The sequence below is a fragment of the Amblyomma americanum genome, chromosome 3 (genome assembly GCF_052857255.1).
Source record: "Amblyomma americanum isolate KBUSLIRL-KWMA chromosome 3, ASM5285725v1, whole genome shotgun sequence".
Taxonomy (NCBI): Eukaryota; Metazoa; Arthropoda; class Arachnida; order Ixodida; family Ixodidae; genus Amblyomma; species Amblyomma americanum.
In genome coordinates this window covers 141,300,387-141,326,378 of record NC_135499.1, presented here as the reverse complement: position 1 = coordinate 141,326,378, position 25,992 = coordinate 141,300,387, and the positions used below count along the sequence as shown (strand labels likewise).

Here is a 25,992-nt window from a genome sequence, read left to right as displayed (position 1 = left end):
ATGGCGGAGCGCGACCAGTGGGGGAGCAAATGCATCTTCCTCCTCTCCCTCATCGGAATGTCCGTTGGAATGGGAAACGTCTGGCGCTTCCCATACGTCGTCTACGACAACGGCGGAGGTGTGTTCACCTGTCGGCATTTCCGCGGCATAGCTGTCTGCAACCGTACAGCGTTTCTCAGTCGCATTGATAGATGGCGCCACTGTTTGGTTTCGCGATTACACGCTCACCAGCTTTTACTTTTGAAGCCTGTCGGTCCGAACGCTTTCAGCGAAGCGGCTCCTCTGTACAGCCTTACACTTAAGAAATAACCTCTTACGCAATTTTCGATTCACTGCTTATTTGAACGACGAAGGAGAAAAGGCAGGAATGAAAGCTTCAAAGTGTCCGCTGTCAGCTACGCGTCAAAAGTTAACCTTTAAATCATTTCTCTTCCCGCCACGGCACCGTGCTTCATACCTATGAATCCTTATTGTCTGAAAGTTGGTCCAGTCCACATAAAAGCGCTCTTAATAGCTGTCGTTGTGTTAATCCGAGATTTCGGACTACTATGAAGAGTAATAGACAGTGGCTACGACCAATTAAGCATCTACAAACCGACAAAAGTCGGGCAGCGAATCATCCTCGTATACGCTATAACTGCCTCTCCAAGGTTCCCCATCGCGTGCGAGCTTAATCACAGCGAACTTTATTTCGCAGACTATGCAACTGAAAGAGAACCCAAGCTTGCTTTTTGTGCCAGTAAGACTAAAGGGCACTGCGGCATTCTTTTCCTGAAGTAGACGTAATATCGAGAACGTTTAAAGTGGTCGTTTAACCATATTTTAGGCACTCGTTGTACTAATTTTCATAAATTCTTGGAGGAGACGTCTGTCTTAATCTCTAACGCTTGCATTCAAAAACGGTCAAGACTCGAGCAGTTTGCAGTGTCTTTATGTTTGTTCTTTTATTTTGCGATTCTTTTGAGTGCACATGTACCGTATAAATGCACTCCCTACTTTAGCTGCCAGAAAGTACATTTTTCTGAACATTTTCCTCGACGTCATAAAGGCCCCTCCTAATTTTTGGACTATCTGGCAAAAAAAAAAAAAAGAAGTGCGTTGAATATGCGAGTATTATTTCTTCCTCAGTGATGTGGATCACGCTTCAGTAGGGGGTCATAGGCACCGATAAGACTTTTCACACACTGAGACCCCATTTTCTCCGACCTTAAGACAGCAGCTCTCCAACTCGGCTTTGCGCCATGCTTTCTTCGCCAGGAGCATTTATGGTCCCATACATCATGCTCACGATAATCGCCGGAAGACCGATGTACCTGTTGGAGCTCCTCCTGGGTCAGTTCTCCGGCTACGCTCAGACAAAGTCCTTCGACGGATACCCGCTGGCAAAAGGCGAGTTGGAAAAAACGAGGGGCGTTCAATTGGACTGATGCGGAGGAAATGCGAGAGTATTATTCTCTAACTTGGCTTCCTAGCTTTGCGTTATCATTCTGCAGTCTGAAGCACGAACTGTACCACAATGACCCCTTCCACTTCATGTAACTTCACTAAGCCACTATCATCACTATAACCCAATCAAGATCGCCTGTCACTGAAGTGTCCAAGTTGCTATCGCTTGCGTTTTATTAGAGCCAGTTTTTCATGTTAGCCGGTGTGTCATTCATTATAGCTGTTTCTTTATAGTCGGTGTGTCATCAGAGCCGGCGTTTATCTCTAACCAGTGTTATATATAGCAGATGGAGGCTTCACACAGAAGTCGATGTCAGACAGTATTCGTCGTCATGGCCCTCCTAATGCTCTCGCACATTAAAATGTGTTCACCCATGTGCTCCAATTGCGCGATTGTTTCTCTTGTATTTCTTTTGTATCTCAAGTTCTCAGGATCTCACTTGTTCCAGCCCCAGGGCAGCTCTGCTACCTGAACCGCGCCTTGAAGGATGGGGTGATGTGAACAGAAAGAGGTAGGAGGGAGGCGGGCTAGAGATAAAAGTACAGTTACATTAGCGAACAAAATAGTATATATACCACTCTTGGGCGTTCGAACTCTTCTGTAGCGTTGCGTAGCTGAAAGAGAAATACTTACTACCGTTATGTGCAAGTGCTAAATTGAATTTTACTTTCATATGCATCAAACACCCATTAATTTTCGCTTTAAGAAGCATGTCAGAAGACTGGCCGCCGAAGCGTGGTCCATATTTTTCTGTCCGTGACTGTACATACCTCCCACGACGGTCTAGGGCGTGCGTACGTGTATCCAGCACACTTCACAGCAGTTGACTGGCCATTCGCCTTTACTGCCACTCCAGGGACCCCGTGCACACTGGGCGGCGACCAAAGCACTGGTCTTCATTTGACGATAGTGCGTAATGGGGCCGGTTGAGGCATGTTTACGAACACGACGAGAAAACAGAGCATTGACGCGGGACGTAAGAAAAGACACACCTGAAGGGGTCGAAAGCTGCTCCGGACATTGACGGAGACTGCTTGCGTATACTGCGTACATGAATACTGCGCACATGAATACTGCGTTAATGAAGGCTGCGCATGCACTGACCATCTTCTCGTCGCCTTGGACCATTTCCTGTCTCATGTGGCGCTGTCTGCGGCTTCGTGCAGGCGTGGGTTGGGCCATGGTGTACGCGTGCGTGTCGTTGGCGTCCTTCAACAGCCTGGTGCTGGCCTACGCGCTCGTCTTCCTCTACTACTCGCTGTGGCAACAGGTGCCCTGGACGCAGTGCGACCGCGCCTGGGCCGACGATGACTGCTACGTCAAGAAGGAGGGCATTGTGAGGACGTGTCCATGGGTTGCGGCTGACCAGCGAAGGGATGAAAGTGGGCTAGTGTCGATACCTGGCTGGGAAAGAGATCATAGCGGAGGCATACAGCCCGGACCACATGTAGCGGGAACGCTTCAGTGCCTTGATTTTCTGCTAACGCATCGTCAGCGGCAGCCGCCTTGCATGTTCAAGGTGATCACACAATGTGGCAGGGCCCATACACTGTGACAGTGCACCCGCGAGCTGCAGAACCATGTGCTGAACTGTTCCCGCTAAGTTTGGTCCACCTTGTACTGACGTCATTGCCAATTCATAAGACGGACCACGTCGGCAGCACGAAGTTAATTTGCCAGCGCTTTAAATACTGCCACAGAAGCATTCGCAAACTGCAAGTGGAAAGAAAAGCAAATAAACCTGCTGTAAATTTAACATATGACTACCATTTCAGTGGACCATGCAAACCCATAAGTTAATGTTACGAGCAGCAGAAGCCTCCATTGAGTGTTCAATTCTATTTTTTCGGCGTACAGTTCCCATGCAGAACCATCGAGCAGATTGCCTTGAACAAGTACAAGCACGACTGGCTGCACAGAACCACGCCGCAGAAGTTTATCCAGCTGGACGCAGTGAACCAGACCGACAACGACACGACCCCTCATGGCATCACGTTCTTCACAAACTGCATCAATGCCAGCCAACTGTCCTCGTACCAGTTCTTCTAGTAAGAATCGTTTTGCCTCTTCGTTTATTACCGCTCACCTGCAGTTTACGACCTAGGCCTGTGGAAGGCCTAACATCGTCACTTCGAGTGTTAATCTACACTCAGTGAAGCAGGGGATGAAAGTACATGACCTGAAAATTATGCACTATGCACACAATTGTGTACGCAGTTAACCCGCAACTTCTTCTCGGAGCGAGCTGCACGTGGCAGTGATTTCCTTGTTTCAGGGAAATTCAGAATCCTTCATGTCACAGATAGGGTGTTTTACAGCTGTTAGGCGCCCGTCCCCGGCTTTCGCGTCGTCGTCGCAGGGAGACATCACGTGACCACTACACCCGTGCGATATGAGGTCGCTGTATCTTTTCTACCTCAAAAGTATCCCCAGACCTAAACAGCTGTCGCTGAATCTCGCGTTACGTAGTCTTAACCGTACTGTTTTTTTTAGACATCTAGCTAACGCAGTAATACTTATCAAAATTATGAGCTTAATTGGTAGAACATCCTCCGCCATTTTCATGAAGGCAGGTTTTACCACCAGTAATAGAACATCCTCCGCCATTTTCATGAAGGCAGGTTTTACCACCAATAATATTATCTTTTTCTTTCCTGAATTTCTAGTACCACGTGCATCATCGAAAAAATAAAGTGATACCAGAATACCTCAGCTGTTTATCTGACAAATCCTGTATTTCAATGCTACACTTTATTACCAGCGTGACTCCTTTTAGGAAATCTTGTACACGAGTGTAAAAAAACTGTCGTCGCTCTGCTTTGGAAAATTATCGAAGTGGCTTTCTCGAGGCCCAGAGATGCTGTTTCGACGGAGAAAAATATTTGTTTTGAATTGAAATAACAAGCTGTGTCTAAAAGGGTTGAAGGAATGTGACTATCCAGGAAACTAGGACGTTTCGATTCCTGCGTCCTTAGGTCGCTGACGTCCACCGATACCTGAAGGCGTAGGCGTTTTTCTCTCTTGAGTAATTTATCGTTCTTGACCATCATATGTAATGAAACCGCCAGTGCGAATTAAAGCTTTTGTTAGAGCTTACGAAGTCTGGACAAAGTAGAAAAAAGCAGAAACAACCAAATAGACGGAGATAGTTTCTCTCATGGACAAAAGCTGAAATTTGAATTTTATTTTTTGAAATGCGCCAAATTTAACTAAACAGGAACGGAGAAAAAAAACGAAAGTTTCTCGTCTTCATAAACAGTAGTGCTATCCAAACTATTACATGATATGCTTTACACGTTAGTTAGAGCAACTGTACACCACCATGTCCTGAAAAAAAATTATTCAAATTTGGTCAATATCAGCATGTATACTCTATATTTGGCTCTTTCGATGTGACACCAGATTTGAACCAGTTTCCTAAAAAATTCGTTACTACAGTAGCAATTCAAGCTATGTTATGAGAATAACGGTTAAATGGTTTTACTGTGAATTCAACAAACGAGCATTTCACCAACACAGGCAAGTCAGTGAATAGCAGACTTCTGTCACAAACGCTGATATAACAGCCTTCTCTTATGTTCCCACTTCTGCAGCGGAAAACTAAACTAGCTAGAATTTATGGGATGTAGAGTTTATTCTACTTCACTATAGCATCCTAAATTCCTTGCTAGCAGCGAAATGGTAGACGTAGACAGGACTCAAAACGACAGGACAACTGCTAGTCCTGCCGTTTCCTGCCTGCATGTGCAATTTTGCTAATAATAATAACTTTTGGGGTCAATACCAATTAACTAACCTAGTTTCAGAAACGCAGCCTTATTTATTTGTTTAGTGGGCTAATCATTCTTTCGTTTTTGTCGTCTATTGTGTTCAGATCTTCCACCGATCTTTTCTTATCCTACGCAGTGCGTCGTAACGTAGCGCTGAATGAGGAATAACTGAAACCACTCTCGAAGCAGTCCAAGCTGCGAAGCTCACGCAGACAAAGAAGGCTCCCATGAGTGGATTTGGCTCATTTTGATCCGTACATCGGCAGTATCTGTCTCATTTTTGGTTTGAATTATGATTGGCGCTCAGGTTTTAAAGGCGTTACGTGTCCACTTTCGTTATCACTGTTTTTCAAAGGGAATATGTATGGATTTGCTGGTCATTACATCATTATTTGACTTAGTTTCCTTTTCTAGAATTGGCTGATTTTGAAAAAAAAAAAAACTCGCTTGCGCAGGTGACCACCCATAAAGTACTATACAAGAAAGGGAGCTTTTATAAGTTCTTCTACAGCGCATAATGGTTGTTGCATTAAAAGGAAAAAAAAACTGCACCCCGCATTACGAATGGTCAAAGTAGGATATTTTAAGACAATAAAAAAGCAGTAGGTGGCCGACTTACACGCATGATTGCACCATTTTAAGCATGCAGTGTATTTCCTCAATTACTGTTATGAAAGAAGTGGTGCACCACTGAGCTCACTTGAAGCCTGTCTTGGCTATTAAGTAGCCATGTCTCTTTTTCCCCTGCTACTCTTGAGTTTGAAGGCGTGTATGTTTAATCATCTTAATTTTATTTTCTCTCTGCACCTCCACAACTCAGCAAGAGAGTGCTCGGTTTCAACCCGCAAAGCCGGGAGCAAGCTTCGTACCAGGCTCACCTTCTGCTCGCTCTGGCTGTCGGATGGTGCTGCGTGTTCGCTTGCGTCCACAACGGCATCAGGTCATTGACAAAGGTAAATTACTCATTGTGTGGATGCCCAATCAATAATAACCATAATCGTCATCGCTGTCAGCCTTGTTACATCCGCTGCCAAACAAAGGCTTTTCCTGTTCGCCTCTACTGAGCCCTCTCCAGGACCCCATACTTCAGACACCCATTTTCCCCTGAAAAGCGTCATTGTGTTGTCAGAATAACGTTGCTCACAACTAGAACGTTATTCCCGCTGCCCGGTGACTCTTCTGAGAGGACACTGTTGTATTATTGGTCACCCAGTGATGCACAAAATCACCCCAAGCAGGCGCGTACCTTTTTCAACTCCGGGTCTTTGTTCTACCTTACTCCTCGCTGTTTGATCTTTACTGCTGCATGAACTCTGTCTATTGCGGCTAACTGGAATGTGACTTTAAAACAGTTTGAGCCTCAGGTTACGCTGTTTTGACATATAAACCGAGAATCAACTTTCCGCACATCTTAGCACAAAAGTTCAGTTGTAACTGTTCCTTTCATGTGGCGGCCTCAAACGCAAAAGACATGAGAATCAGCTAAGTTTATCACTATATTGAATTAACATAGGGCCAGGCAACCCAATCAGCGCGCAGTGCTGACGCGGTGCGAATACGGATGGCTTCGGATGGGAGAAGGAAGTCAGTGTGTTCTAAAAAACAGCTCTATTCCTAGCACCGAACTAATCGCTTCTACTTCCATAAGGGCTTTCACATATCCTAGGTGTCCTCTTTCTTTCGACCAATGTGTGCTCAAGGCCATCTATGCCACCACCGTCGTGCCTTTCGTGCTGATGTTCATCCTGCTCACCCGGATGCTCACCCTCCCTGGAGCGTCCGCTGGACTCAAGTATTACATCGTGCCCCAGTGGACGGAAGTCTTGTCCGTCACGGTATGCACTATACAGTCGCTTCGTGGCGTTCATTTGTGTAAAGGATCACTGAGGACAGCTAGAATACTGAGGAACTAGAATACTTTGCAGTAGGCGTCAAACACCTTCTGTATTCGTGAAAGCAAAGTCCTCTAGCAACCGAACAAGATCGAGGAATGGAGACCTAGCTTGTAAGAGAGAAAGAACCCCAGATCTCTCCCCTATAGTCTTTCCTATTGATATGCTTGGGTATCGGGACCGAGGTCTTCACCGCATGACGATGAACTCTGCAGACGACGGAGGGAAGCCTTCACGAGGGTTGGTAAACTTGAAGGTTTATTTACATATTTACAAGAGAAGCAGGGAGACCAAAAGTCAGAGATGAAGTGCCGTGAAACCAGCCAAATCGCGGCTGAAATACAGTGGTTATTCCCTAGGCACCTAGCTAGGGAAACCGGTGGCTGATCAAGCGTCCAATGGGCAGACACACTCTTCATAGTCTCCGCCCTAACCCCGTGACCGCTTCGCCCTCACAAACACGTGCGCAGGCGATAAGGAATCCTGGCGCCTTGAGGTCCTGGAATGCTGTTTCCGACGGGTTGACCAGGTGCATAAGGTCGTTGGCTTAGCAGGCGGTGACCCCCTCCGTGGGAAAGAGGCGTCCTGGAATGTGGTTTCCGACGGGTTGATCATGTGCATAAGGTCGTTGGCTTAGCAGGCGGTGATGCCCTCCGTGGGAAAGAGGCGTCCTGACGGCCCCGGGCATTCCAGAGGCTAAGATGAATCAGCCGTGTCCGCCCCCGCTTTGTCTGGCCGCACGTGCAAGCGAGCGAGGCGGGTCCGGCGCCTTTGTTCGCGTCTTTCTGCCGGTCCACGTGAGGGCGCAGTTCGGGAGCAATGCCGCATTCCATACTCCGGACGAAGGGATGAGAGGCCTTTCGTCACAGCTCACCGTCGCCAGGAGCCGTTCCTAATCCTCTTCTCAGGACGACAGCACCTTTGGGTCAAACATAGTTCGATGACGCCTGCCGGGCTCGTCTGTTCCCGCTGTCGGGGCCTCCGATCACAACACTATCTCTGAGGGTGGAAGAACACGGCAAACGCGCTGTTGAGTGGAAGTGTTCTTAGACGACGTTAGGGCTGCATATTTGGGCGAAGAGCGAGTCCTCGCCCATTACGAAGGCCTGAAAAGGAGCTCGACTCTATCAGTATCATTTTAAACACTCACGCTGTCCCCACTCCCATCAAAATACCCGCAACTCGCTCCTGACGACCAAATTCTTGTTTCCCCGCATTCCATCCGACCAACTTATTCCCAAGGCAGATTAGGGAAGTCTTCTCGAGCTCGCTTCGTGGCAATGTGATTTCGTTGCACCCCTTAGTTCTTCCCTTTTCATTTATATTTCGCCAACAGGTGTACAAAAATATAATTGCCCTCCTTTGGATACGTTCATTTTCATTCGGTATTGGTTTAAATCTGTTGTGCTGATATTATCTCTACATACTGAGGCTTAATAAATTAATTTTTTTAAGGCGGCCCCAAACTACCGAATGTCCCGAATGGCGACAGCACACGGTTCACTTCAAGTCCCCAAGTTCCCGCCAAAGTTCTTCCGTATCAGATGAGAGTGTGTGCAAAAATCGTCAATTCGGCTGCATGCAGCTTGTTCTAATCATGCGTGAAAACACCCGTGTGTAAACGCAGTTTCACAACGTCAGACCAACATGTGTTCCTCAAGCATAAGGACGGACGCGTGACCTTGAACGAAGTCGGAGTAGACGACACTTTTAGATATTTAGTCACGCTGTCTCGACTGGCTGCTGATTTCAGCCTTCTCCTTTGTAATACAGTATCGTTTGACACACCAACTTAAATATTCTGAGATCAATGCATAACTTACATAACAGGGTGTTTTTAAATAGAATTGAAATCAAGGCCCTTATATATTCTCTGTCTCAGTAACGGTTTGTTAAAATGATGTTTTTATTTCGTTCGACTTTCCTCGTACATATAAGGAACGCGAAGGAATTAAAGTAAATAACAACCTTTGCTCTTATGCCGGATCGTAGACTTAATTTGCTATAAAGTATGATATGTCTTGTTTTATGACAACTGCTCTAAGCCCTTTTATGTGACATGCGTGGACAGCGTGTTGGACAATGCTGAACAGTACGCTGTGAGCGGTCAGTAACGATACCCTACCGCCGATCTTCCAGCTATGGAGGAGAGCTGCCGAGGAAGTAATCCTCTCGTTAGGCCTGGGTTACGGCACCGTCATCTGCTACGCCGGTTTCGGCCGGATCCGAAACAAACTGACCAAGTAAGAATTCTTTTCATTTGTGTTTGCACCATATTTGCACGGATGCAACGAACACTCAACCTATTATACTGAGATGGCACAACAACTCATCAAGAGAAACGTGGCTCGGTTAATGTACGAGGTATGTTCAATTAAGCGAAGGAACCGAAAGATGTTCAAAATAAAAGAGAGCACATTACTTTTCGATATGGTCCCTACTAGTGGCGATGCGCTTCGCTGCCTGTAGTCGTAGAAAAAGGAGTGCAGTTCTTTTTTTCCTTCGTCTAGCTTGAAATCTGATCCACGTGTCATTTGACTTCTGTTCTTCGTCCGATAAAGAGCCACAAGTGCAGTGCGCGATTAGTGTCTACCATAGCGGCCCTAAATCTTCCACGGTGGCATCCAGAAACTATGGCGTACCGGTGGCGTGCGAGTTTATCTTTACGTAGGGACCAAATAAGGGACGTTTTTCCTAGAAAATAGTACTACGCAAACATTAATTTCTACATCTAGCGATTCTATCGCCTAATGAATCGTAACGTGAAGACTGCGTATTGGCTGCCGTTCTTCGGCTGCTAGTAGAGCACACTCATAAGTGATTACAAAGCCAGGTATTCTTGAACCTTGCAACGAATATTATGTTCAAAATCTTGTAGTTTTATTACGACGCACGAAAAGCGTCCGCTCTAAAAGATGCGTGCGTTTTTGAAAGCTTCTGCTGAGGAATAAACTTGGCTATTTACCGAGACATTATTGCGCTCACGCAATCAACTCCCGTAGCTGGCACAGGACAGTGTTAATCGGATAGATATAAAAGAGGTCTCTGTCCCGCAGTGGGCGTGGTCAGGCTGGTGACGATGATGATGACGACGATGATTCAATAAATTCATCCTGTTGCCAATCAGCTCTCTTCTGTGCCTGTCCACGTCTGTCCCGTTCTTTTGCGCTGTGCTCCTTCACATCGATCGTCAAATCATATCGATACGTTCCGGCGCAGAAAATCACTTAAGAAGATTGCTACGATTTAGCTCGCCTGTTGTCCGCAAGCCGGAGAGCTTATCCAGTAGTCAATTTTTCATTGAGGCGCATGAGGACAAACGTGGAAATACATTAATTCATCAGTACTAACACCTGTCAAAGATATTACAAACAAATAATTTGCTGATACTAGTTTATCAGGAATGAGGAGAAACAAGCAGGCTTTGGACGGGATTTGTGCTCCACCTTATCTTCTTTTACTTTTTCTTTTTTGCTCAGGTTGCCAAAGAGTTCTTGCTTGCTGCGATGTTGCCAGCGCACTGTCCTGGGCCATGTGCTGATGAGTATTTTGTATATTTATTTTTTCAGTGACGTGGAAGTAGTCATCGCCACGCAATTCTTCGCCAGTTTTGGCTACGGCCTCGTCGTGTTCTCCGTGCTAGGTTTCATGGCAGCCTCTCTCCAAGTGCACGTTGAAGACGTCATCTCATCTGGTACGGGCCGTAACGTTCTCGTATGCTGAATTCTGCGGGAAAAGATTTCGCTACTAGAAGGCAATAATGAAAAAATGTAATACATCTTGCGATCATGTTACATGCATGGTCGCTAAACAGAAGACTCGTGTAGACTACACTGACGATGCGAAGCATTCAATATGCTGCGCGTAGGACTTGGCACAGGACAGTCTTAATTGGATAGCTATAAAAGAGGTATTTAATAAGCCTAATTACTATATTAGGCCTAACTACCATAGCTGCCACCCTCTCGTTAGTACTGCAAAACTCCTCTTTGTTGCCAGCTAAATCCTGATTGATGAGGAATCCCGTACCTAGTTCTCGTCTGTCCACTAATCCACGATAGCATATTGCGTGTCCGCCCTTTAGCTCTGTATACGCTTCATCTGTCCTAACCTCACTAAATCCTATGGCATGCCATATATACCCGTTAGTTCCTCGACCAGCCCTGCTAGACTAGCCTCACTGGATGTCGTAGCGCTAAGCGTTGCCAGGCTCAGTTTCCAATGGCGGCCTGTCCAAATCCAGAGATTTCTTGGCACCTTCCACTGCGTCACAGGTCTGACAGCCGCGTTTGTCAGTTGCTCCGCAGCCGCTGAGGGCTGAGGGTTAATTGGCGCAATCATATAGGACGTTGTGGCCAAGTGCTATACCAGAGTGGGCAAACCTTGTTCTTGGGAGGAGTGCGTTGTCGGTTCTGGTCATCGAACCGTATCATTGGTCTTTTGAGGAGGTTTAGGCATCAGGTTTTAAGGAAATTAAAGGGCAAGTGAAGAGGTTTTAGAATTTTACGAGTTTTAATGGGTGAAATGTATGAAACTTGCAGGTAAAGCATTCGAAGTTTTTTGTGCTAGGATTTGAAATGGTGACGGAATCGCAGAATAAAGCCGCATGGGCGTTCAGACTTCTCTACAGCGCGCAGTCACTGGCAGAGGCCGCAATGATGACGTCACGTGGGGTGGCGCTGCGTTTTCTGTAAAGAAACTGTTATTTCAAGGAAGCAAACCAACGGCTCCGAAGGTGAAGTCCACGGCGGTGTTCGAAAACACACGGCAGCTCGTGGGGCGAAGGCAGCGGACATCTGAAATTTCGGCACAATGACGTCATCACGAGTTTCTCCGCACTTCTCGAGCAGAGTGAGGGGAAGCCCGACTATTGCTGCGGTTTGACTCGGCGATTACGTCACAATTTTGAACGCTAGCGCAAAACTATTTCGCATGCTTTACCTAAGAGCTCGATAGATTTGATTTCTCGAAGAAGGTCAAATTTAAAAAAAAAGCCATTTCATAATCTTTTTAAGCACCAGAAAAGTGCCAACACTGAGTGACTAAAGCGTGTGTTAAAGCATATTGCTGCATTATTGAGGACTTATTTTTGTCAATTTCTTACTCCTCACTTTCATCAGCGAAAAAATCATTTGACGTTTGAAGAAAGAAATATAGCTGAGTGGACTGGGCACTGCAGTCGAATCCGGATGTATCAAAATCAAGGGGATCACGAAAGATTTCGATATATCGATAACTCGATGTATAAAAATGACAATAGGCAAGATTATCCTTAAACTAGAATCGAAAATCCATTTCACCAACGCTAGCTACGTGCTTCCTGCAGCGAAGTGCTTCCCGCCGCATGCCGGCAGCGCACTGCTCGCTAAGCCTGATTTGCTCCGAAAACGAAGCCACAGCGAACGGTACTTTCGAACTAGCCACTATCATCAAAAGATGTCTGATCCGGTAACCAGTACACCAAAAATAGATTTATCTTATTAAATTTAAGGCACATTTGGTTTCTTCACTGGCTTCGGCACCGAACCGCGCCTGGCGAAGGACCTCACTAGGCTTTGTATAGTTTGGTTGGCTTCACCGCATAATAGCGATGAGATGTGGAAAACAAATACGGTATACTATGCAAAGTTTTTATACTTTTACTCAGAATTTTCAAAAAGTTATTCTGTGTGTTCTATATGCCCAATAATTCGAAATATTCGGGTTCTGTATATTAGAGCTCGGCTGTACTTTCAATGTGCGTGATTGCTAGCTTGTCAGCGTACGTGAGTTGGAAAATCTTAATGCTGCCACGCGTTTCTCGCAGGCTTCGACATTGCCTTCGTGGCCTATCCGGAAGCAGTGAGCCGCATCAGAAATGCCCACCTATGGCTGGTTTTCTTTTACGTGGCGCTTCTCTGCATGACACTCAACGCCCAGGTGCGGGCCTTCACTCTATCTGTGGCTCTATTTGACCGGAAGAGATATGCGAAACGGTTGCTCTCTTGTCTCAACCAGTGCAGCTCTTTTCTGAAGCGCCATTTACGTTCCGCCGTTTACACTGTCATCCCAGTGTCGTAATACTAATCCCTTCCTGCTCCCTAATCCGTGAATGTAGTTCAGATATTCCCAGCAGCACCTCTTCCCCGTAATCACCGAATAATTGCTCACGAAATTTTGCATTTACCATTATAATGTGAACTCTATACTGATAATTCCTAAAATTACATAGTGTGTTGTTAAGGGGACACTGGGGAACACTAATTATTGAACAACTAATTATGGTTTTTAGCAAAAAGTTAGTTATATGGCTCTTGTTATTTTGCGTTTGTATGGCAGCAAAAGACGTATTTATTCTTAGAAATTTTGAACTTAAATGGATCCATGCCAGTCGATTCAAACTCGTGACGTCCGCATTGAAAGAGACTCCGAGATCACTATTTTGAAATGAATGGCAGTATAGCCTAGCCTCTGGGATCGACGAAAATTTGTGTCGCAGCACCGCAGTAAACTTTAAAAATCGGCCGTTGATTATGACGACTGCATTTCATTATAACACCTGTTCTATATCTAATAAAAGCTTCGTTTTCGGTGCAAGTAGCGTCTTTGTCGCTAGAATGCGATAACTGATTCCTCGTAGGATGATACAAGTGGGACACTGTGCGTTATGAGCCAACGACATTCGGCATAATTAGCCTACGCGTGGTATAGACGCTGTCAATTAGTGTAGCAGGAGGCATCAGAATTCGGTTGTCTCCAACAAGCGGCTGTCATGAGAATAATAATAATAATTGGTTTTGGGGGAAAGGAAATGGCGCAGTATCTGTCTCATATATCGTTGGACACCTGAACCGCGCCGTAAGGGAAGGAATAAAGGAGGGAGTTAAAGAAGAAAGGAAGAAGAGGTGCCGTAGTGGAGGGCTCCGGAATAATTTCTACCACCTGGGGATCTTTAACGTGCACTGACATCGCGCAGCACACGGGCGCCTTAGCGCTTTTCCTCCATAAAAACGCAGCCGCCGCGGTCGGGTTCGAACCCGGGGCTGTGACGAGAAGCGAACGACATTCGGTTCGAACTCATTTGAAACGCCGTTGTAGCCCTGGTTTGGATGAGGCACGACTGTGCGCACGATTCAGTGTTGGCATACTTTTGGGGGCTTTCTCGCGTGCGTGCAGTGCCCCCGTTGTCGACGTAACGGATCAGCCCCGATATACCCGTTCTCCCATTGTCCCGGATCTCCGCAGTGCGCCGCCGTGCAAGCCGTGCTGAGCTCCGTGCGGGACGAATTGTCACCCGAGCTGCGGCCACGCCGCTGGCTGCTGGCCGCCGCCGGATGCTTGGCGATGATGCTGTGCGGGATGCCCATGACGCGACACGTGAGCCACATAGATACGGCCCACTTATTGGTTACTGTGGAGGATCCGCTGGTCTGCCGTTGTGCTCCATTTCAGGAGTATGCTTATGAAAATACACCACCCCACATACGTAATGTAATACATGCGGAAGACGTTTTGAACAAATGGGTATGGTCGTTGTGGTCATTACAAATGTAATGTCGCAATAACCTTTACGATCTGCAACACGCATGAGTTGGTCGACGCCCAGTTCAGGGCACTTTATGTGGACCTAGCGAAACTGGAAACTTTTACAACTATTTGCATATCGAAAGGGCGGGGAGTTCTCTGCTGTATCCCGCCGTGTTTCGTGCAGTGCGCGCAGTTTGTTATGTAGCGCAAACCGCAATGTTGTCGACCGCAACCTCTGTGTTGCAGGCCATATTGAGCGCGACTGCGAGCGCGTACCATCTTTAAGGTAGCTTTCACAATAACTCGTTATAAAGGAACGGTTTATAACTAAATAATGGCTATAACGAAGGAATGAAGATTCCCCTTGGAAGCTCGGTCAACACGGGCTATAACGAAGCTACGGCTATAACGAAGGAATCGCCGGGCACCTTCAACTTCGTTATAACGAGGTTAAACTGTATTTCTCTGGGGACTGGCCGCATGGACCAAAAAAGTAGTAGCGCAGCTCAGCGCGAGCAGGTCTTGTGCCAGAATCACAGAAGTCTGCTGCTCCGCCAGCTGTTCAAAGGTGGGCCAATCCCACCCCTTCGATGAAGAAGGGCAGGGTAATTGGAGGAGAAAATGTTTGGCGCTGTGGCTTGAGTGCATACTCCCTATGCATCGGTATGCATTCTCCCTTTTCCAGTGCGCGGAGTAGCAGGCCAGCTGATGAGACCTCAGGCCGCGGACCTCTCTTCCTTTCTCTTAAATAAACCTCTCTATTTAGCTCCTGCCTCCGGTAACATAAACCATCCTGCATTCTTTACATCTCTATAGCGAAGTACTCGAAACAACAGGAGGACGTTACTTCAACCCATATGCGTAGCGGATCAGCTAGACTGAAATGGTTGGGGATAAAATCAGTGAACATGATTAGCTTGGGTTGACCGCATGCCTACCTGCCTGCAGGACGGAATCTACACAATGAAGATGTGCGACGCCTACCTGGGTGAGCTGCTGCTGCCGGCGTTGGCGTTGCTCGAAGTTTGCTTCGTCGTACACGGATACGGTGAGAAGGCACGCTGGAAACTCCGCTCGCATGTAGTGAGAAGAGTAACGAAGAAGCATCCAATGAAGTGTTCGCGTTTGGGACCTGCACGTTGTTAAATTAAATGAGTTTGTTATCTGCAATTCTGCGAAAATGTGCAGTGCATACTCGCTTGTATGCACAATGGAAACCGACGAAAATACGCATCCTTCTCTTGCAGGTCTTATTCGCTTTTCTCACGACATGTGTTTTATGCTCAAGAAGTGGCCGACGTTTTTTATGAAATTTTTGTGGAAGTACCTCTGCCCTGGTCTCCTACTGGTGAGTTGTAGAGCTGCAGTTGCCTTGGAATGCTTTTACATAGTAGCGACCTTTTACAACATATGACCCGCCTCTGTTTGCTCCATCACTTCGTTAAGCAAGCACATAACGATTCAAATAGCATCTGCTCGTAAACAAGCGTGGAGTACGCGCTGGGCTCCTTTTAACATCCAAGAAAAGCTTTCTTTTTCTGTCTTTTGAATACGACACGATCTCAATTGAGCAGACGTGGAAGTAACGACATTATCGGAGGCGCAGCAATTAAATTTACAACAGATGAGATATTTCTCGAAGTAATGACAACTAAATAGGTTACTTCTCCGGGCGAGGAATTATGTAGTGTATAGTGCATTAATTTTCGAGAGTACTGACCCGTGTTCGCTTTTCCGTGGTGTCCACTCCGGAGACAACTGACAAGGTTTCTCTAAGCTTGCAAAAAATCCGTTAATTCCCCTGAACAGGTAAGGGCGAAAACTTTCGGATACCCGCTACGAGGCCTGGTGACTTTCGAGCTACAACAGACGAATTTTCTTGCCTCTAATGCTTACATCACTCATAAAAATATATGTGCTTGCTTGCTTATTCATTTCTTTGTTTGCAAAAGAAATTCAAGAAGTCACTTGCAAGGCCGCAGAGAGTCGCATATTATAGCAGAAATGCTACATCCGAATTTCATTTATTTGCTTTTCAGAAATAATCATACTGTAATGCATTTGAATTTAGCTTGCAATACTTCTAATGCAACTTCACTGTGAAGAAAATAATGCAGTGGTGTAACGACATTTCGAAGCGAAACTTCAGAGCTTGACTTTGTACTTGATTCCTTTTTCTCTGCCATAGACTTCGTGTGCGTGTTTTTTTTTTCTGTATTTTTCTGCTTCATTATCTTTTTTTTATTGCAATTTTACAACTCCGTGCTTATTACCATTGCATTTCCATTTCAGAGCCTTTTCATTACGAACGCTGTATTTTTCCGGCAACTTCAGATAGCAGAATATGACTTACCTCTATGGACAATCTGTGTCGGCATTATGCTCGTACTTATAGGCCTGGCAATTGTCGTCGTTTTCTGCGTCTACCAATTTTACGTTTTTGAATGGGTGAGTTGTTCGAATGTGCCGAAGCCGCAGTCATATCAGTATGCCGGTGACGTTAACCGCTCCGGCAGCTCTCGATAGAACTGACGGATATATTAAATGTCATGTTTGTTGAGATGATTTCATTTCATTAAAGGGAGCAAGTACATGCCATCAACCCCTAACCCTACAGCAGTGTTTCAAAGCATCGATTTGCATCCACAGGTATCAAAGGCACACTGGAGACTACACCCTCGAATTACTGTTCTCAGTAAAATTTCATTCTTTGGCTCTTTCTAGGTATATTAATGTTTGTGCGGCAGCAAAATGTACATTTATGGCTGAAAAAAAATTGAATTTAAAAACCATAAAGGCCAAATGCGACTGATGCGGCAAAGTATGCGTCGCATTAGTGTTTCCTCCCGGACGAAGCAGCCGCTGCCGCTTACGGGTTCAAATTGTGCGAGTTGATGGCGCGGCCCAGTCCGTCAATCACCATGTCACACGGCGCACCCCTGCTCTCCACTCTCCCGATCCAATCCAGCAATCACAGTAGGACACAAAGTACTCCCTTTCCGCGCTCCCCCACCCGTCACTCGTCCTCCCAACCTTTCTTCGTCTACTCTTTCCCATTTCCTCTCTCTATCATTCTCTCCTTTGAATGTGAAGAGGGTACTTAATTATTGAAGAGGGGGCCAGATTATTTGGCTTATAATATCGTCCTTTATTCGCATATTAGTCCATCGCTCATGATATCTCATTAATTTTATTATAAGAATAAGTAATCAAACATCATGCTGTTTTCGAAGTGTCAGCACCTTCGTGAAATTCTTGCGAAGTTTGTGCCCATATCTGCAGTTTTCTTTCTTTTAAGAGCTCGCCACTTATACGACTGCTTTTATTCGACTGTTTTTTTTGTTTGTTTTTTACCGCAGAAACGAAGCAAGCATTCGCCACTATCTCAGTGCCTAAACCGACCTGTGGTGCGATAAGTTTTAACGCCATCATTACGAGAGCAACTTTCACATCGAGAAGTCCACAGTGGGGCCATAAACCAGCACTTCAAAAGAGCTATTGGAACAATGAGCCTTTTGTGACATAGGTCAAACGTTGCTCTCAACCCCGTACTTAACAGACTTCCATAACAGGTCCGAACCTTGCAAGGCCACCGTTGCGCTACCCGCGCTTGTGGCACGCAGTCAGCTCAGATCGGTCAGTGGCAGGAAGCACCGGGGTGAGCTTAAACGGCTGCCGCCCTCCGCGCAGGACTGCGAGGCCGCCCTGGAGGTCAGCGACGACTGGGGTCCCCGGGACCCGGACGAGCGGCTGCGCTACCACACGTTCCTCAAGAGCCAGGGCTTCGGCGCAGTGGCTCCCTCGAGCGGAGAGGCAACCGGCAGCCAGGGGTCCTCCTCCTCCGAACGTGACAGCGACGGCAGCGACCAGCCACCGGACGAAGCCGTCGCTGTTCCATTCCAGCATCCGGACGCCGAGGAGACCCCGCCGGGCGTTGCGGCAGCGCTCGCGACTGCATTTCTGTCGACGAGCGATGCCCAGCCGGAAGGCTCCGACCGCAGTCGCATCAGCGGGAAGAGCCTCAACATCAACAGGAGCCAGAGCTTCGGACCCGCGCGAACGCTGGTGATCTCCGATGCTGGCGTCACCGTCGTCACGACGCCGTTGACCGACGTCGGAGACAAGCCGCCCGATGTTGAAGACGTGTAGACGAATGTATCGCAGCGTCGATTGGCTTTTGTTTATTTTTCGTGTATGTACATTTTTTTATTCAATGGAACTTAAGCGAGTGATCTCGGCTCTTGAAATTGTGCCAAACTATGTCATGCTACCACTTGCCTTGGTCTATTTCCAGCAATTTTTTAAAAGTAGTATTGCATTATGGAGGAAAGAGGACCCTGACAGTAAGCACATCAGACGTAAACTTGACTGAAGGCGCCCTCCACTTCTCTCGCCAGTGGTGCTGGCCGTTTTTTTTTTTTTTTCTCGTGGGGGGGGGGGTATGGTTGCGCTGTCTGTGACTTCGACTGTGGTAGTGCTCGACAATGGTGACAGCCATTTAGCGCCGTGTCTTTACCAGCACGCACCTCGGCCTCAAAAAGTGGTCCTTGATAGGCCCGTTATTCGTGATTTAGTTTGTTTTTTTTTTTTGCGAAGTGGTTTGGTTCAAATACCCGCGTGCAGCACGAAGAACTAGCCCGCATATATGCGGTATATAACACTCGACCCCGAATATCGTAAAGAGACCCGCGAAAACGATCTCTACGCCATCGTTTCTGTTCTTAAATGCCCTGGGCCGTCGACATTCAAAACTAAGTATCGCTGAAGACGCCCTCTGCTGAGGGCCGCAGGACGAGGAAAAATGTACGCTCCGAAGGAGAAAGGCAATTCTTTCGGCGTGGGAAGAGAACCGCGCCTTTTCTCTCTCTCTCTCTCTCTCTCTACGCGCCGCGCCTGCCACACACCGATGCATCGCGTGAAGCGGGCGGGCAGCCGTTTTTGGGGCAGCAGAGCCGGCAATACGATCGCCCGGGCGAGCCAGTTCCCAGGCACACCGCCGCTCCGAGTCGAGAGCGGCCAACTATCTCTCTTGGTGCGCGATGCGTCTTGAACGCACCCGGCGCCATTACCGGAGTTGGCTAGCCGGCTGCCTGCAGCCCGTGCTGCGGACGCACACCCGCCCTGCAGCGTTGCACGGTGACAGAATGAGATCAATGCCGACGCCCTCCGAGAGAGACGGGCCGCCTCGAGGCTCGGCACTTGCTGTGTGTGCGTAAACACGCTCGATTACGTATGTGTTGTGTGGAGGCGCCCGCGTGACTCTCCCCGACAACAATGTCCGTCGCGCCTCTGCACTAGCTGCCAGCGCAGACGAAGGGCGATCCTGACGGGACAATCTTATTTTTTACCGCTCATACTTCTGCAGCTTAAAAGTAAACCAGCTAGAATGTATGAGCTAGAACATATTTCACTTCACTGTAGCATTCTAACTTCATGAGTAGTAGCGATATGGTAGACATGCACAGGACTCAAAATAGCAGGGCAACGGCTAGTATTGCCGTTTCCTTCCTGCCTCTGCTATCTCGCTTGTAATAATGAATTGATAAAGTGACTGCCAAATATCCCAACTAAACGCTTTAATGTTCACTGTATATCAGAGGCGGATATCCTTGCTTCATCGGCGAAGGGGCTAATGATCTCATTGTTACCGTCGTCTTCCGGATTCAGGTCTTCCTCCGATCTCTTCATATCCTCCGCAGTCGATGACAAAGTAGCGCTGGAAAGGGATAAATGAAGCCACGCTCGAAACAGTCCGACCAAAGAGGCTCAAGCTGACAGAGGGCTCTCACCAGTGGCTCATTTGTATCCTTACATCACCAGAATCTAGGTCTTTTTTTTACATAAAATTTGCGTGCAGGTTTTCTAGGCGTTACTGACCACCTTTCGTTCTAACAACTCTTGCAAAACAAAAATCTACTGATGAGGATTTTATTACAACAAAAATTTGGCTCAGTTTTCGTTTCCGGATTTGGCTCCATTTCGAAAAAAATTCTCATTTTCTGTTACGTCTCATGCACCTCTCGAAGCTAGCAGATGCTCACAGCCGTGCTGCGGCTCACAAATAGAAAAAAGAAAAAAATACCTCCGCGCCACGCTTCTTATGTGGCGTATTCTCATGGCGCTTGTCGCGAAAGTAAAGGCACTATAAGGGAATCTATACGCATGCCGTTAAGAAAAGTGCTGCTTGTATACAAGTCGGCGCTCTTCCAACGATATGCATGGCGTCCGGTTGTTACTCCCTCTTTTTTTCGTCGTATACTAATGAATGAATATGTGGAATTTTCTTCCATTGTCCTTCAACGTATTTACGTTAAAATAAAAGCGCCACAACTGCCCCAAAATTAAACGCCACTGGTGTTGTGATGTTGCACAACAACCCATGTTTACTCCGAGGTCTTCGAGCTCTCTTGGAGCCCTGTAGCGACGAGTGTGTTCGGCAGGAACGAAACAAGCCATGTGATGCACCGACCTCTAAGCGCTGGCCATGCTGCAAGCCCTCCTATTGTCACGTTGTCACCAGATGTCACGTTGGTGTTACTATACGCCATGTCCAGCATTAATGGGCAAAATTTTTGAATATTGGAATATTGTAAGGTACCGCTATAAAATTATTGAAGGGAATGGTCCATTCGTCCGGCGCGTATGAAAATCTTTCTTTTGAGAGTTTTTCCATCGCTCGCATCTAGCAGTTAAGACTGCCATAAAAAAACCAATGGGGAACGTTTTTGACGATAGCAAAAACGTTAATAGCAATAAATGCAAGCCTTCTCACGGCAAATCTGCGGATATATTGATTGTTATAGTGAAATCTTACAATACCTGAAAAAAATTGGGTAGGTAAACTCTTTCCCGTTGAAAAGCGCTTTTGTCTGAAATCGTTGGGTATGTTTCTGTAAGAAAAACGACACAGCTTTCGTGCGAATACGGTTTAACTCTACAGCCTGTAGTGTGTACGCGCGTCACAGTGCGCGAACGGGGCCTCGGAAAACTGCCACCTTAAAGTGCCAGCTTGCAACCCACCTCCCCGCCCGTCTCAAGCAGAGACAGCTCCGCAGTCCAATCCTTAACAGCCTCCTCCCTTAAAGTGCCAGCTTGCAACCCACCTCCCCGCCCGTCTCAAGCAGAGACAGCTCCGCAGTCCAATCCTTAACAGCCTCCTCCCTTAAAGTGCCAGCTTGCAACCCACCTCCCCGCCCGTCTCAAGCAGAGACAGCTCCGCAGTCCAATCCTTAACAGCCTCCTCCGCTGCTGCTCGTTAGCTTTATTCGGGGTCGCACGGTCCGCTGCGGCTAATTTGAGCGGAAAAGATGGAGGCTGCGCCGGCCGCGCATGCCCGCACTCGGCGCGCCGACGGCTCGGTCAGAACGAGAGAAAAAAAATGGCTGTCGGGAACGAAGCCCCGGATAGGAGACGAAACGAGCGAGCTTATATCAGACAAGACCTGTCGTACATAAATATATCGGCGGCCGCCTCTCGCGTGCCGGCGAGGACAAGAGGGGCGCTTGTAAGCGGCCGAGTCGCTGTGGCCGCGTGTTGGCCGACCAGTCGACCGGCGATAATGGAAGGTGGGGTAAGTAGCGCGACGGTTGGCGTAACTTGTGCCGCGAGTTTTCGGGGGCGCAGCAAGAACAAAGCGCGGGCCCTGAAAAGCGCGCCTTCAGCAGCGAAGTGCGACGGCTCTCGGAGTGCGCAGTCCTTGGAAGGAACGCGCAGTGGTTGTGTGGCGTTCTAGATCTGAGAATGAGATCGCGGGTTAGACTCTGTGTCGAAGCGACTTCGTACGGATGACACACGAAAGCACTTCGGTCCATTCGAAGTGTTTGCTTTGGTTTGGTTTTATGGAGTTTAACGTCCCAAAGCGACCCAGGCTATGAGGGACGCCGAAGTAGAGGGCTCCGGATAATTTCGATGGCCTGCGGTTCCTTGACGTGCACTGACATCGCACAGTACTTGGGCATTTCGCCTCCATCGAAATGCGACCGCCGCGGCCGGGATCGAACCCACGTCTTTAGGATCAGCAGCCGCGGGCACCATAGCACTGAGCCACCGTGGCGGCCGTAGTGTTTGCATCCCAGTGTTTGCAAATATTAGCATGCCCGTATTTGTAGTTATCGGTGTACATTTAAGAGCCCCAAATGCATGGGGTCCCAATTAGGAGAACGCCTTGCACTTCTGCAGTTGCGTTTTGGCTTTTGCCGTATCCGCTAATGTTGAACCGTCCGCTCATCCGCACATGGGTATGCAAGTGCTCCTATGCAAAGCTTCACCTATATACTCTGCTGTGCCCCTCTGCGTCCCTGAGCATAGGTGTAAGGCATTGGCATCAGTGGGAGTCCACCTCTCCTATACAGGTCTAAACTAAACTAAACTGGATAATGGAGGAGCACCCATGCGTAGATGATAACGTCGACGGTACATGGGCGTCTACGGGAGCTCCTTCAATGCAAGTGCAACAAGAAGGCGCCCTATACTACGTAAACGAATACCCTAATGTGTTTCATTCAGTACAGTATTCCCGGCGTATAGCACGGATCAGCCTCCAAGCGTTTCTTTTTCTTTTTAATAAAACGTAGAAGCTGAGACACCGACGCGTGAATACCCGAAGAAAAGGTGGATCAAGATGTTTTACTACCGCAATAAGTCAATGTCCATTTAGGCTAAAGTATGCGCCGCAATGACAGCTTACATTTCGTCAAAGGGCGCGCCACACATCGCAAACCCAATGCGGAAGCGACATTTCTATGCCGCATCTTTGCAGTGAAGCAGTTTGCCGCCACACAAGGGCTACAGAATAGTTGCCTTGCCCGTCATACACGCTTCGTGGTTCACAGGCACCTTTCCATTTCTATAAGCCACATGTTTGAGTGTCAGCCAGCGAAGAGGTAAAGGGGAGAACAGATAGCAAATGAAGCCACGACACAACTATTTCTCGAAATCACATCACTTTTCTTCTTCCATGACGTAATCTGAGCGTGCGAAAATGTAGCTCATCTCATCGCCGTGAATGAGCTACCGTAATAACAGAAAAGAATATTTATATGTTTTATTCTGTCTTGCATTCTGTGTTAATCTTGCTCCTGTTATTAGCTTTCGGAGTGACATTATGTTTGAAATAATTTTTCGCTCGCAAAACCTAACCGCTGAGCCATAATTATTTCGCTAACTAAGCAGAGATATCGGGAACACTTGTGCCAGGCAGAATAGCACCATTGCGTACTCTTAGCAACGACGTTGCGTTCACACCATAGGAATTCATTATAAAAGCGGCAGATCGCTTCTGTACAGGATTACCAAGAGCAGAAAGCTTGAACTCGCTTTACTCAGAGGCCGCCGCTCGCCTCCACTTACCGCTGCTTGATCATTTTTAAAAAAATTTTGCAAGCGAATAGACAGTAAAAAGCAGCTCTGAACATTAAATAATTCGAGGTTCAAACGCAAGTCCTTTTTCCGTCATCTCGCGATCATCGAAGTGCAGCCACCGTGGCTGGGAATCGAACCTGGGATCGGAGGCCCAGCGGCGGAAATTCATAACCACTGAGCTACCGCTCGTAGCTCAGTCGTAGTAGTACAAGTGACAGTGGCAGTAGTAGTAGTAGTAGTAGTAGTAGTAGTAGTAGTAGTAGTAGTAGTAGTAGTAGTAGTAGTAACGGTGGTGGTAGTAGTAGTAGTAGTAGTAGTAGTAGTAGTAGTAGTAGTAGTAGTAGTCGGTTAAATATTTAGGGGAATCCCCCAAGGTGGAGTAAATTTGTAATAAGGGAGCATACTAGCCGCCCTGGTTAGCTCGGCTGGTAGAGCGACTGCCCCGGACAGGCGGTGGTCCCGGGTTTGAACCCCGGGACCTACTAAGTTTATGTGGAAGCTATATAACTTTCCTTTGCTGCCGTATGACTCCGCTTGGGCGGATGTCAATGAGTAATTTGCTCCCTTATAACAGTAGTAGTAGTAGTAGTAGTAGTAGTAGTAGTAGTAGTAGTAGTAGTAGTAGTAGTAGTAGTACTAGTAGTAGTAGCGGTGTTATTATATGTCTCAAAGCAGGAAGAACCGGGAGTTATTTGCATACAAGCGTGACAAACGCGTCGGTCGAAGAGCAACGTCGGTGAAAAGAGCGCGGCCACGAGGAGGAGGGCGAGGAGGATGCCGTCGGAGGGCGAGAAAGGGCAGGTCGAGGAAAGGGGGAGCGCTCCGGTCCCCGCGCGCCGACGGCGTTCCAGCGGCGGCTCCCAAACAACGGCGGCCGTCCGCCGAAGTCAGCTCGGGAGCGTGTTTCAGCGCTTGTGTGCCGTGCGACCAACGCGATGTTGTCCTTACCACCGCCACCTGTGGATAGACGCCGACGTCCTCAGACACACCCCGCCGCCGCCAGCTCCTCCTCCCAACTCAGGTAGGCAGTTGGCTTCGGCGTGCCGGCAGTCCGGGTTTTTTTAACCACACAACTAATTTTTTGGATGAGAAATAGGCTGCGTAGATCATTTGGTTTCGGAGTTGGCGCAGTCGCTGTATTCACGCAGTGCATGTATAGAACTCGCACTGCTGTTATCTACCAGACATATATTAATTTTCCATGTCCAACCAGTTTCTTCTAGCTTCTGTGATGTGCAGGACGACATGCAAAAAGAATAACATAGGCTTGACGGGGTCCTTTTCAATGGTTTGTCTCAGAGGGTGTGTAGTTTCCACTGTAACAGCCTACTATATCTTTACAGTGCATGTCCGGACTACTGATTTCGTCACCGCTATATAGCTGACTGCTAGCGATACGACTTTGATTCGTGTTATATCAGTGTTGCGTGGTACAGTTTTAACTGCCGTTGTCCGCAATATTAGGTGAGCTTGCGGAGTTCTTTCAGTGGTAATAACAAACTATCGCTAAGGCATTGTCAATGGTGCTTACAGTGAGAACAGCTTAATTGAATCAAACTGATTGTAGTCACTTGATGTAGCTTCTTTTTCTGTCACTCTTTTTAAGCCCGGACAATAATACATAAGTAAGTTCAATTAAAACATCGCAATGACCTATCAAACTGTCTAAGGGCTATTGGGTTGCGACATCAGAATCGCATGAAGGTTTATAAACGTGTACTTTGAACGAACTACTCCTGTCATACTAGCGTTTCGGAACCCAGGAAGCGCGTGCCTTGGGTCTGACCCCAAAGAACAAAGCTAAGGGCCCGCGCTGCTTTAGAGCTCTGGGCCACAGGTTTGCTTCATGAGAGAGCGTTTCTGGTTAGCGCTAGAAGTATGCGAAGCCGCAACGTTTACCAGCGTGTGTTCTAGTTGTAACGTTGTCCACGTGAATGTATCAAACTTCTTTTGGATGCTGCTAAATATATCAGCCTTTTTCCAAGCACGATGTAATTAGTACCTCGTTCTTGCTCTG

At 47.3% G+C, this 25,992-nt stretch overlaps 2 protein-coding genes across 2 annotated transcripts in view; both read left to right on the top strand.

Annotated features, from left to right (window-relative positions):
• LOC144124162 (sodium- and chloride-dependent glycine transporter 1-like) lies at positions 1-18,764 on the top strand. The gene is made up of 14 exons (XM_077656820.1): positions 1-118; positions 1,258-1,389; positions 2,614-2,783; positions 3,305-3,495; positions 6,038-6,170; positions 6,918-7,052; positions 9,249-9,352; positions 10,679-10,803; positions 12,916-13,028; positions 14,334-14,579; positions 15,564-15,663; positions 15,863-15,963; positions 16,908-17,063; positions 18,306-18,764. Exons 1-14 carry the CDS (start codon positions 1-3, stop codon positions 18,762-18,764), a joined length of 2,283 nt encoding a protein of 760 aa, XP_077512946.1.
• Positions 18,765-24,843: 6,079 nt separating this feature from the next.
• The window catches only part of LOC144123365 (beta-1,4-mannosyl-glycoprotein 4-beta-N-acetylglucosaminyltransferase-like), a 39,405-nt gene continuing 38,256 nt past the window's right edge, over positions 24,844-25,992 (top strand). Inside the window, exon 1 of the mRNA XM_077656208.1 lies at positions 24,844-24,996. The gene's annotated coding sequence lies outside the window, so the exon portion shown is untranslated. The remainder of the gene's footprint in view (positions 24,997-25,992) is intronic.